Raw genomic sequence first — 13845 nt, 5'->3', positions numbered from 1 at the left:
AGCAACTATTTTTGTTGCTGGTGCAGCTTCACCAAGAACAATTTTGGGACGGTTTTCCTCTCTTGCTGGGAGGGAGAAGTGCTCGGCGTCCTATTGACAAACCGCACGTTTTTTGCTACAGCGTCTCAGCCACCCACAACCATAGAGACTGGTGGTCTACCTTCCTAGATATGACACGTCCAGTTCTGGAGAAATATTTGGAATTGCCAGCTGTGTGTATCTCCAGAAAGTATAATATGCATAAAGGCAAAAACACATATATTTGGTTTAGCGAAATATCACAAATACAAGCAAACAACAATACAGGAATTAATTGGCATATAAGTGGTTTGCTAGAGCGTCTCGGCCACCCACAACCATAGAGACTGGTGGTCTACCTCCATAGACATGACATGTCCTTACTTGCAGTTCTGGAGAAATAAGTGGAATTGCCAGCCGTGTGTATCTCCAGAAAGTTGAATATGCATAAAGGCAAAACCACATACATTCGCTTTTGCAAAATATTGCAAATACAAGCAAACAAAAATACAGGAACTGTTGGCATGTTTCTTTTATCAGAGGGAACACTGCAAAGCCTGTGCTGGCACTTCAGCGCAGATTGACACAGCAGCGCGTGGCTGTTTGCCAGCATTCCCTGCCCGAGCCCAGAGCCACCCGCCGGAGGACTGTTTGCTTCCCTCGGGGGCAGCATTCCTGCAGCCAAGCCACACTATGCTCTGGGGCTGAACCCTACAGTGAATGAGCACAGGGAATATGGGGGGGATTCGCCTGGTGATTACAAGTGCTGATCCCTTGCACCGCCCACAATCTCCCTGGATGGTCAGGGGCACCTGGAGATCCCCCCTTCCCGAGCTGGCCCGCTCCGGAGTGGCGAGCGGCAAGGAAGGCGCGAGCTGCACACGCTGTCAGCAGCTTCCACGGGGATGCCCTGGGCTTTGCTGGAGGCTCAATGGGTGGGAAATCGTGGTGTTGGATGGTGTGAGAGGCATCTGCATTCCCCAGCAGTCCAGGGCAACCTGCTGGTGGCCCGCTCCATCCGCAGCCCTGCCGGGGTGGGCAACATGAGCATGGGCTTGCTGCGTGTCAGTCTGCCCCAACTGCAACCAACAGCAAAATGTTGCGCTCTTGCATCCAAGCGCCTGCACGTTAGTGTGCTTTGGTGCAAGGGGGGGGGGAGAGCACGTCATATTTTGCGGACCAATTGCCTCACGGGTGGAGTGGGGTGGGGCTTTGGGGAAAACCGAAAATGATGTCTTTAATGTGTGGGTGCAAAAACAGCGGATTTCTTTACCTTGAAAAAAAAGCGAACAAACAGCCGAAGTGCGGACTATCCAAGCACAAAGCGAATAGGGAAAATGTGGATTATCCGGGTGAGTTTGGACAGGCCCTTGACTTGCTTGCTTAGACAGGGAATGGAGAGATGTGTGTGAAAGTATTCCTTTCAGCACCTACTTAAACTTTTGTGTTTAGGCAAGCCTTTCAAGACACATAGATATTGATGTGTTTTAATCTTTTTAGTTACTAGTTGTTTTGTTGTAAATGTGGTTTTAATTACTTTTGTTGAGAATTTTAATGTTTTTTGTAAGTCGCTTAGAGTTCTTTACATTCAAGCAGTATATAAATTTTGTTAAATAAAATGTAGAAACCTTCAGGATGGAATGTAGTTACTGCACAAAGATAAGATCACATCCATTACTCTACCCATTTTTGCATGTGGCTCTACTGGCATGCGGCCCACAGACATCATCAGTCAATGATGGTAATGCGGCCCTCTGGCTGAAAAAGATTCCCTACTCCTGGTTTAAGGACTTGAGCTTGAAAGTTGAAAATGGAGATAGCTTGGAGACCCTGGTAAATAGAGTTTGAGAAGTCTTTATACAAAATACCTGGGCAATTTGCATTTTTCTCACAGCAGCTTACATATCAAGTCCACATATTCTTAAGTCTATCCTCTGTTTTTTATTTTGAAGATTTGAAAAGCTGAAAACTCAAAAATGTAAAACTATAGTGGGCTTAGAATATTTCTCAGTAGGGAACCATGTGATGATGCTGATTCAGCAGTTCTGGGCAGGAGGTGATTGTGCAATTTGTGGCTAGCATGCAAGACTGAGTTGGCAACCTTTGACCTACAGAAACTTCCCTCTTCTAGCGGCAACTCTCATGAAGATTGGTGGTCTTGCCCTTTATCCCAGACACGTGGAAGCATTTTGCATGCTGCCTTCTCTGAAACCAACCAAAACAAAGGAGAAGGTCTCCAAAAGTATCAGAACAACAGGCGAGTTCACAGGAACCCCAGCAAACAATGAAAGTGGTATAAAAGGTGATTTATGAATAGACAAAACTGCATGTTAAATGGAGATAGATAAATAGGCAGACAGAAAGACAGACATTAGAAGCTAAAAGAATATTGAAGATATGCTCAGAGAAGCGCAGAATGAGTTTTGGTTACCCATTTATCTTTCCATGCAAAAAAAGAAAAGAAGTAAAGTAACTTTAGAAATTTTGTAAGCAAGTGCATCTCAGTTAACTGTTTTCTATCCTGACCTTAGTGAGCCTGGAGTTGCTAGATGCCATTTGCAGTATAGACTCTGCTTCAGATCATATCATCTTTAATCTTGTTCATTCTTCTCCTTTCTCATCCACTGTCCAGAATTTCTGTTGGAAAAAATGTGAGGCTGGAATAGTTAGTTTGAAGGAAGAGCATTTTCAAAGAGACTGACATTTTGTTCTCATTTTGTTGTTGTTGTTGAAGAAAGTCCTAAATAATGTATTTAAATAGTGGGGGAAATAATAAATTGTTCCTATATACATGGCACAACCATATCTTCAAAAACCAAAAATTGGGAGATTTAAATATTTACGTAGGGCAGATCTACATACAGTAGCATGGGTAAAACAGAATGGTTCCTTGCTCCCATCCCACTATACCGAATACTTCCCAAGAACAGAAATAACACTTTTTTTTTCTTTTATATAGCATACAAGAAGACTAAGCCACTACTTAACCATCAAACTCTCAGGCAAACTGATTAATATGCCCAAGAGCCGGAATCCCCCTGAAAATGCAGCATGTCTGCAGGATTTGCTCTGCTCCACAAATCATAATTATCTCTCCCTCCACCCCACCCACCCCAAAGACATACACACATTCCTAAATAATCTGGGTTCTTGGACTGTTTGAAGACAGTGGAGTGACTGGTAGTATGGCATGCTCCCAGATAGGGACATTTTCTTCAAATCATTCTAGGTTTTTGCTTTAATTTTGTGCTGTGTTGTGAAGATTGCATCATGAAAGCTTAACAAATATGTTGATTGAGAGTCAGTCTGAGATCAGTTGTATCAAATGTCTCAAATAGTGGCACAAAACCATCTCTGATTTGAAATATTTAATATATTGCTATTAAAATTAGGGCTGAATTGGTGAATTTAGGTTGTTATAGCTTGTTGTCGTTTTTTTATATCTAACTTGTATGCCTCAGCTGTTATATGTTAAAGAAGCAGTTCCAGTAGAATTTGGAGGCATTTTAAGGAATTTTATCATTTGTAGTAGTTCACATTTCATTACTTATTTTAGATCATCCATCTTTAAGTATCTAGTAGAAGCTGTACAGTAGCTGATTAGGCCACAGATGGCAAGGGCAAGTGTTGCTGACCTCCATGAGAAGTGTGAAATGTTCTTATCTTTATTTTTCAGAAAAAAATGCAGCTCAAATTAATGCTTAAAATGCATATCCTGTATGCATTGAAACCAATTGCATAGCTATAAGCTAGCAGTTTATGGGGTTTATAAAAATATGTGGCTGGCCTGTATCTCATTTTTTTAATACTTTGTTTGAATCCCAACTCTTAATTCTGTTTCACATAAGTTAGTTTGCTGGCATGTAGTCTGTATGTATACTGCACAAAACAAATCAACATTTGTTCTAGAATAAATTTTGTCCATTTATTTTTCATTTATTTGGTGTATATGTGCATCTAAGATTTAGGTTTTCAAAGAACTTCAAATGTACACATAACAAGGAAATCTGTAGAGAAGAGAGGAAATGTTGTGACAGTATAAGGTTTTATGGCCAACATATTTGAAAGAGTGAGATATTTAGCCACAACCTTTTATTGCAGCCTTCACCAACTAGTCAGTTACACACATTCAGTGCCAGAAAATAGATTCCATGTTTATGTATTGATGTTATAGACTATTGTAACATGACATAGCCCCGTTGAATTCCTTGGGACTGAGTTAAGAGTTTATCAAATAATGCTAGTACTAGTCTTAGTGGGCTTCAACTAAAATACATGGGTTTCAAGATACATTTCCTGTGTTCTTTTTATATATATATAATTGCAGCAAAGCTAAAATATAATGGATGGGTTATGATATTAAACTGATCTCTTTATCTCAGAACATTGTGTGTTGCTTCCTTATTTTTTTTAAACAATGTAATTGGTCAATATAGAACATAAAACAAAATTCTCTAATAGGTAGAAAACCTTGCGGTTTAAGAATGTACCTATAGCCCACAGATATTTCTATCAAACTTTAAAAAGGAGGGAAATTGGGCAGCTCTAGTGAATGCACCAGGGGAGCAGGAGACCTGACCTCCTCTCTGAGATATTGTACTGCCCTACAAATTCGTCAAAATGCAAACACAATTTGGGTTGGTCTTTCACAGTCCAGTCCACTTGCTGTGTAGCTTGGAAGAATTTGGTAACGTGCCTCTGAGCATATGGTAAGTGGTGGCAACACCTGCAGTCTCCAAAGATGGAGAATTACATTTTTGTATGTTTGTTGGTAGTGTTCTTTCTTTGCTTCTTTCCTGTGTTTCTACAGAAAATCTAACCTAGAAAATTCTATTTCTCTCATTTATCCTAGAAATCTGTCAAATTTATTTTTTATTAATTTCAAAGCCTTTTTATTGATCATTGTCATATGATAGTGAAGACAGCCTTTTGTGTTTCAAACTGGAGGTCTGTTTCTATTTTGGGTGCATTAACAGTTGAATCTGAAACTGCAGTTTGATGTAAAATCAGACTGATTACAGTAGGGCTTCGCTTTCTGTGTTCTGCTAATACAGCGGCACCAGCTGTAGCATGCGAAACACTAAAAAATTAAAACTTAGCTGGGCATTTTTTAAACTTTTAAACTGCAGAAGATGAAAGTCAGAGTATGGAGCAAGGTCAGTAATAGGATTACAGGTACTCTGTGAACATGGCTGATTTTTAATTAATTTCAACAAATTATGAGAACTCTAACAGAAAAAAAGTCCAAAAGGGGTCTGGTTTCTCTCTCTCTCTTTTTACACTTTGAACTTGATTCTCTCTGACTGTTGTGTGTATCGCCATGAAAATGTAAAGGGTTGTTAAGCAAGCGTTTCTGAGTGCAGGACTATAGGTTTTGTAACGTTTTGTTTTAAGATGTGGTTATGGGAAAGATCAGAATGGCATGGGGGTATTTTCAATTTAACATTGCAGAAATCCATGCTCGCTATAGTATACTGCCACTCTCGTATGTATTCTGTTTGAATTTATTTACTTCAAGTACTTGTAGTTTTAATTACTGCTTTATATTTCTGATTGAGAGTGTCAAGACACTAAAAACTTCTAAAAGGAGTATACATTTCAGTAAAGTCAAAGTAGGAGCCTGACCTTCCAGAAGACTGCAGAACTTAACTGAAGAGCAGTTTGTTTTGTATTCTCAAGTTTGTGGAGCTGGGGAAAATATTATGGTCTCATCAGTTTTAATACTTGCTATTTAGTAGGGTTCAGGTTTTAAACTGCATCCAAATAAGACAATGACATATGTCTAAAGTGACTCATCCATAATTTGGCATCTTTACAATGAGCCTGACCCTTGTCCTAGACAAAACTCTGTGTTCCAAGCTCTCATTAAGTTCTCTACTTTCATAGCAGCCTCTTAAATAGTGTAGACATTATACTCGAATGTATATACAGTAATTGCAACCGTTGTAGTTTACTACTAGTGTTCAACCTATTTCAGGTGCATCCACATACCAAAGGGACATTGACTGGGATCCAAAGAGCTGTTTAGGCTCATGCTTTGTGCTAGTAGAATTTTTGATTCCTTTAAACAGGTGACCTCCATAACATATCACAAGGTACTCTTGAAATTCTCTTTGGTTTCAAAAGCAGTTTTCTATGTAGCATGAGGAGCTACTGTTTAAGAACCACAAGTCCTAAAGACCCTTGGGCTCATAGAACCAGATTGACAGTTCTTTGGATCATTGTAATTAGTAACCATAGTTATAAATATAACCTGGAATCTTTATACCTTAGGACTGTCTTTCCTCATGAGTTCATTAACTGACGTCTAGTTACCATAAGCACTGTGGTGCATGGAGTATGTGGGAAGAGTGTTTTCACAGCCAAAGTTGCTCATGATAAGGAGGGAATACCAGATAAGACGCAAATACTGTTTGTAGAGGAATCAGTTAATCCAATTATAGGTGTATAGTTTGCACCATATGGAGTTGCAGTCCTCTGAAGAGCCAGGCTTGTGGCTTTCAGGTGCTCCTTCACACCGCTTATGTTGATTTAAGAATGTCTTTAGTAGCTGTGGCTGGTATGGAGGGCTGCTCTTTCTTGGAAGAGAAGGACCTGCCCATGACCGTTTATGCTTTATTAACTTCCAAATTCTGTAATTCATCCTACTTGGAGCTTCCGTTGAAAGGCAGCTGGACATTTCATTTAGCATAAAATGTCACCACTAAAATGTTATCTGGGATGGGTCGGATGGAGCATCCAACTCTGGGTGTGTTGGATCTGCACTGGGAACCTGTTTGTTTCCAGGCTCAATTCAAAGTTCTGGTTCTTGTCTGTATAGCAAGGGTGGTGCTTTAAAGTTGTAAATGACTTGGGTACCTCATCCTTTATATCCCTCCCTGTACTCTGCTCAGCATTTAAGATCCTGCTGCATGCTGTCCTGCCAATAGAATGCAGCTTGTGATCATGCGAGATGACCTTTTCAGTTGTGGCACCCATCCTTTACAGTGCCCTATTGAATGAAGTCTCTCAGGTCTCATTTCAGTCACCTCTTTAAAATGTGACTTTTTAGCCTTTGATGGTGGCTGAATGTAGACATGTTTCCCTCTGCTTTCTTGCTGTTATGACGGTTTGTGCCTTTTTTAAAAATCACAGCAGAACCTGCTATGGATATTTTTGTTGCTGCTGATTTTGCTTTTCTTTTATCATTTGTGGTGTGTTTGTTCTAAAGATTTATTTTTATTGTTAGCCGCTTTGATTTGTATGAAAGGGGTATATGTATTAGTAAATTAATAAAGAAATATGGGCAAACGATAGTGGGTTATCGAGGACAAGCAACATGTGACCCAGAAGATTCGTATGGACACCTCTACCCCAAAATTGCTTGGGCAGGTGGTGCTTAACCCTAATCTCCATCCTATTGCCTTGACTAAAATCATCTCCTCAAATTGCTATTACCCCAAGGAGGAAGAGGGTGAATGTGTCTGTTTTTCCCTCAGCTAAACTATTAAAAGCTAAGGGTGAACAGTATGGGAAAGACTTAAACACCCCTTCTTCAGTGTTACTGCCCCAAGCCAATTCCTCCCTTCCTACCTCGCCCAAAAAAGTTGAGAGATGTTTGGTATCACCTGTAGTTTGATCCTCCATCTGAACACTTTTGATAATTTGAGACAGGTCAGCTTGTATAAATACGTTCCTTAAAGCAGTCATCTTCCTTCATCCTCCTGGAGGTGCTTAACTAGAGGAATTCTTCTTGAATGACATTTTAGTATTTTGTCACTTATGACTTCTTTCCAGTTTCCTCATTTGGATGCTACCGTCAACAAACATAAACAGACCTAAAGGTTTTCCTGCCATTTGATAAATTTAACAGAGCAGGTTTAAACTTAAATTGTGTACGTACCATGGCTTCCTTTTCAGTTTTGTGTGCATTTTCTTCTCTGTTTGATCATTGGCATTGCATGGTAATTTCATTTTGTAGTTACAAAGAGATTCACTGTTTCTTTCTATAGGAAAGCTATGGATATTTTAACTTGCTTTGTCTGGTTTTGTGTGTTTGTATGTATTAAACATTTAAGAAATGGAATATGGTCAGTAAATTTTCAATTCTAGCATCCAGTTGGTACACAGAATCTGAGAGCACCCAAATTTAATTGGCAGCTTAGTGGAGTAGGCTGTTCGCCTCTTCTAATCCTCAGTGAAGGCAGACGAGATACTATGGATCATCTGGATGAAAGCATTATGAAGCCCATAAATCCCTGACACTACCTCTTTCCATAATTTTTGTTGATATTTGCCAGGAGGGTAAATCTTCCATACTTTCAAAAGGCAAAGAGAGGTGGGGTTTTTTCATTTATTTAAGTTCTATTGCTTTATTTTCTCAGCACATAATTTTAAAAACACCTTTTTTGGCATGTTTATTGAATATTACTCCTTGATGTAGAAAATGTTTCAGCAGCCTCTGTCGGGCACAGGATAATCCCACATGCTTTTTGTGATTGGCTCAGACAGACATACCTATTTATTTGAACTCTAGAGCTTAATAAAGAGTGTCAGTAGCATGGCAGACACATTTTTGTTTGAAGCTGCAGAACTGAAATCAAATGGGAACAGGTTTGTTTTCCATCTGAGAGCCAAACTAGATTTGATGGGGCACATGTCTGCATATGTGCTCCATTCACATAAAATAAGGGCAGATCTCTTTTCTTTATAAGAAATCCCTCTCTGCCTGATCTCATTGTGCTCCATTGCTGTAAGCAATGTTCTCGCGACCAGGCTTATTTGCAGTATTGAAGTAGAGCACAGAAAAGTAGGATGTTACAGTACTTCCCTCCCCTGCATGTTTTCTTAAGAGAATAAACACAAAACACCCACATAACTTTATAAGTGGACAGTGCAGCCATGTAGTGTTAATTTATATAGCAGCCCACAATGTTTAGTTTGACCTTCCACTTCACTGACTTGGACAAGAATAAATATTTGATTTCTCTGTTGTCTAGAATGCCTTTAAGAGATATTGTGTTTTTTCTAGGAAAATATGGCTGAGTAGCAGATCAGAAAAGAATTTATTTGACTATAGTGTCTTTTAATCTATAATGCAAGTTGATAGAGCAGGAGTCACCAACTTTTTTGGATCAGGGGTACATTTTGCATTTTGAAGAAGTGCTCTGGGCAACAGTCACAACATGGCTGCCATGCCTAATAACAATAGGAAGCATTCCTCAGTACCAGGAAAAAATATGCAAGGTGACCACACCATACTCACACACTTGCACACACTCGCCACACACAGAGACCACAGAAACACATACATCTCTCTTTTACTCATATACACACAGTTCACACATACATCTCTCCCTCTGTCTCTCCCAAGTGCCTTCCTCCTGCTCTCTCACAGACTATACATACATGCATACGTACATACACACACTCTCCCTTCCTCCCTTTCTCTCACACACGGGTGGCCACAGGAATTTTTCTGATGAGAGGGCAAAGTAAAGGGTGTTGCCTCATAGGTTCTAAAAATGCTATAGATTTTTTAAAAAGAAAGAAAGGTGGGGATCTGGGGGTTACAGTTAATCCTGGAGGCACCAGGGAAGGCCTTCACGGGTGCCAAGTTGGTGACCCCTGAGAAATTAGCTAACAGGTCCATCATTGTCCTTCATGGCAATGATACTTTGTTTTACTTCAATAAAGAGTTTTCTTGTATGCAATAAACTGCCATATTTATTTTTTCTTTGTTTCCTGACTATAATGCATCCTAATCATTGGCATTGCTCACCCAGTATAGATTTTTAATTGTATTTGAAATTTGCAGATGAGAACAACATTATTTAATTGTGGTTTAAGATAATAAATCTCGTTATGTCAATTCTTTAAAAGAAAATCTAAATTTAAAAAGTGACAGAAGCAATCAGCGAGTTTGTCTTAGTATTAAATAGCTTAACCAGACACATCCGTATCCCTTGTGATTTTTAAATGTTTTAACATGCGACGACTGACTCCCTGTCATAATGTTACAGTCCCTCCCTCTTGTTGATTGCAAATTAGACCATGAACCTTATAGTGGCAGGGATTAGACTTCTTAATGTATAATTATGCACCTTGAGTTGTGGGATAGGGCAGACAATAATATAGAGTATAGACAAATATGAAATGAACATATCCTCATAGAGTGGATATCCATATAGACATTTGTATACACTGATATTTATTTTATACATTTTTAAAATTAAATTGTGAATATAAAATACTTGAAAACATGCAGTGCTCACAGTTTTTCTTCTAAGGTCCGGTGCAGACATAATGTTCCACAAATGCTAACCATGGTTTGGCGACTGGGAGTGGGTATCCTGGATCTTGTGCTCTCTTCCCTGTTCTTTTCTTCTCATGCTCAAATTCGTTTCTACTTCACTATGGTTCAGCATTGCATTTGACCATAGTTATTATGGTTAAGGGTGTTCCTAAATCCTGATTTGAAAACCAACAAAACCTGTCTGTAAATTCTAAAAATCAGACACCCAGCCCCTCTTTTCCAATCTATGACACAGACTTACAAACAAACAAAAAAACCCTCAGTTTACCCACACAATATATATTGCACAACATATGAATGTAATTGTTCAGATTGGACAATATTGGATTTGAATTTTTTATTATTATTTGGGGGGGTAATGGAATTTGGGATTTTAGAACATTCCTTGTCCTGTGGTGTGTAAACAAAAATGTATTAGAAATTCTGGGATTCTAATACATTTCATAATTTTGCAGAAGCAAATAGTTCAATATGCTAGTTTATAATGCAGCATGAGTTTTATTAGTCACACAATAAGGAAAGGCAGCCATATTGGCACACAAGAATTGCAAAGTCCATATTAGGGCAATACCTTTATTAAATCAACCAAAATATCACAAAATGGTGTGCAAGCTTTTGATTTCTCAAGAATTATTCATCTGGCTAGAAAGCTAGCAGCATTGGGGGGCAGGTGGAGGAAATGAGATACTTATTCATTATTTTGCTGATGTTGAAACCACAGAGTCTGCATCTGGTCACAGTCTTAAAACAGAATGGGGGAGGTGATAGCCAACATTCAAATGAGGTTGTTTAAGTGCTATGCAGATATTCAGTTGCTCCAAAGTCTGCTGGGAATAAGAAACATAATAATGGCTGATTCCCCATCTCTGAAAGACATTCATCTTTAGGTGTGGAAACCTACGTGTTTCATGTAAGAATGGAGAGAGTTCTTTTGGTAACATCCAGTGCATGTGTTTTCAGAGACAGCAAAACAGCCATTGTTATGCTTCTTGCTCTGATCAGCCCTTGGTACAATTCAGTACCTGCATGGTACTTAAGAGAGTCTCATTTGAATGTCTGCTACCTTGTCCCCCATTCTGTCTCAAGACTGTAGGCTCCATGGCTTCAACTTCAATGGCAGTCTCTCTCCCCTCCCCCCCTTGCTCTGTTAACCCTGTAGCCTGATGAAGAGTTCTGGAGAACGCAAAAGCTTGTCCTAATACAGATTTTGGCATTAGTTTTATAGAGGTGGTATTTTACAGTAGTCTTAATCTAGAGGCTCTTGGATTTAAAAAGCATCTTGCTATTCTGAAGTAGAGTGATTTGGTGCTATTGGAAAGATGCATAGAATAGAGAAGTAGTTGAGCCCATGCATTTATTTGGCAACATATTGGGTCTGGATACTTCATGCTTAAGGAGAGGGGGAATCAAATATTTGGAATGTCACTTGTCTGAAATTGTGTTTTTCAGATTATAGTATTCAACAAATTGTTGAATTTGAGGAAATAAACTTCATTCTAAATGTGAATAACAGGGTTCTTCTTAATTTCTGTTTAGGACGACGTAGACAGTTTAAGCCCAGTTCTCAGGGACAACCCACAGCTTCAGGAGGAAGTAAAAATCTGGGTAAAGGAACAAAAGGTGCAAGAGATTTTTATGCAAGGTAATTTTGAGAAATATTTCTTGCTTTCATCTAATTAGGTCCCATGAAAATTAATACTAAAGAATGATTGAATGTAAGATTATACTGTAAGTAGAAATGTGGATTTGTTTTCCAAATCTATTAAATGGAAGTATGTTCATATTTCTGAATGTGGTTTAGTAGATGGTGAATAGATCAATAGTTCAGCAGTTCCATTGACAGTGTTTTTTAGTTTAGAAGCAATACTTTCAAATATTAGGTGTAATTGCATGGATTATGAATTATTGCCTGTCACTTGAACCACTTATGAGTAGTGAGTTTGCAGTGCTTGGAGCTGACATGATGAAAAAGAAAAATACTGACTACCTTTGAATGATTGATGAGGTTTATGTATAAATAAGTGTAATATTTTACATGTAATATTTTACACATATAAATACATGCAATATTTTATATTTTAAGTGACTGCACAGTTTCCAAGCAAACAAAGGGTGTCAGCAAGGGATATTCTGTAGGGGCTGGAAATGCTTTTTCAGTAGATCTGATTCCCACAATAAGAATATAAGAAGGAGCCCTGCTGGATCAGATCCAACATCTATCTAGTCCATCCTGTTTCCCACAGTGGTTAGCCATATGCTTCTCAAAAGCCCACAAGTGAGGCATGAAGGCAGTGTCATTCTAGCTGCAATTCACAGTGCACCCATACTGGCTCTGCACTGATCTTTTTTCCCCCTAGTTTGTTCCTGCCACCTGAGATGCAATGTCAGTATGGTAGGTTTTTTCCACAGGACTTCTCCCAGACTTATAGGTCTATACCAAAACCGTAAACTGGAAGCATGGGAATGAAACTCATGGAGAAATTTCTAAAGTCTTATATATAACAGATTTAGATTTCCTTCAAAAAAGGAATTGATGAATTATGCCTTGGTTGTAATATCCATGGTTTTTCCCAACCAGTTTTCATTATAACCAATATGCAGTTTTAGGATTATTATTTTTATGTAGCTCACGGAAATGTAGTGATAGCTTAATTTTTAACAAGTTTGTTTTTAAATAATCAGAATTCCTATTCTTTCATTTTGTCTTCTGTCTACCAACCATTGTCCCCTGTCACATGGGAGTGTATAGTTTCTCTTCACTCCTTCCTCCTCGCTCTCCAGTGATGAACCACCAGCTCTCAGAAATCTGTCATGCTGTAGTTCGCAGCACCATCTGTCAGTGGCCAAGCAAACTGCAGTGTGATGACAGTCTTATACAAATATAGATATAGGAAGATATGCAACAAGCTGAATCTGCAAGCAATAAACTTTTATTTGAAGTTGGCAGGGACCTTTCCAAAGAATGGGTATTTGTGAATAGAAATTATAGAAGAACTTTTATCCTAAGGAAGGGCACAGATAGCTAATATAGTGTTATATGTCTGGAACCTCTATTTTAAATCCATCTCCAGGTAACTACAGGAAAGCAGTGCTTCAGCAGCTCTGAAGGACTCTAGTGTGGGAGTTTACCTTTGACTAGATTATGCCTGTAGGGTATGGTGGTAATTGTTTTCCATCTGCTGTTGTGCTATCCCTCTTTCTGTTTTTACTTACTCTAAATGAACCTCCAGACATCAGGTCCCTCAGTAATGGTAACATGAAGTGAATTGAAGTATTTCAAGAGGAGGCACTTGACAACAGAGGGATTTGGAGCTAGTGATTTTGTAGGTTCTCTGTCTTCTTTCTGATGCTGATCCTGCTAATGTTTGCACTAGCAATGGTCAGTAAGAGATTGTTGGTAACAGATTGTCACAGTTAATACCCTAGGTATCTAATAAGCTGCCAGCATATCATGTTGATCTCCTGAAAAAGCACTACAGTTGCAGGAGCAGCAGGAAGCAGACATCTGGAAGTACCCATTGAGTACTCTGGAA

General features: G+C 38.9%; 1 protein-coding gene across 7 annotated transcripts in view; it reads left to right on the top strand.

Annotated features, from left to right (window-relative positions):
* The window catches only part of JMJD1C (jumonji domain containing 1C), a 206742-nt gene that overhangs the window by 143685 nt on the left and 49212 nt on the right, over positions 1 to 13845 (top strand). For 5 of the 7 annotated variants that reach the window (XR_009763908.1, XM_061635127.1, XM_061635125.1 and 2 more), the window contains exon 4: positions 11849 to 11954. The exons of the other annotated variants lie outside the window; for them this stretch is intronic. Coding sequence is in view for 4 of the 5 variants with exons in the window: in XM_061635125.1 (XP_061491109.1) it covers positions 11849 to 11954 (106 nt within the window). In the remaining variant the exon portion in view is untranslated. The remainder of the gene's footprint in view (positions 1 to 11848; positions 11955 to 13845) is intronic. 7 annotated transcript variants of the gene reach the window in all.

The sequence above is a fragment of the Rhineura floridana genome, chromosome 7 (assembly GCF_030035675.1).
Source record: "Rhineura floridana isolate rRhiFlo1 chromosome 7, rRhiFlo1.hap2, whole genome shotgun sequence".
Lineage (NCBI taxonomy): Eukaryota > Metazoa > Chordata > Lepidosauria > Squamata > Rhineuridae > Rhineura > Rhineura floridana.
This window is presented reverse-complemented; position numbering and strand designations above follow the sequence as displayed.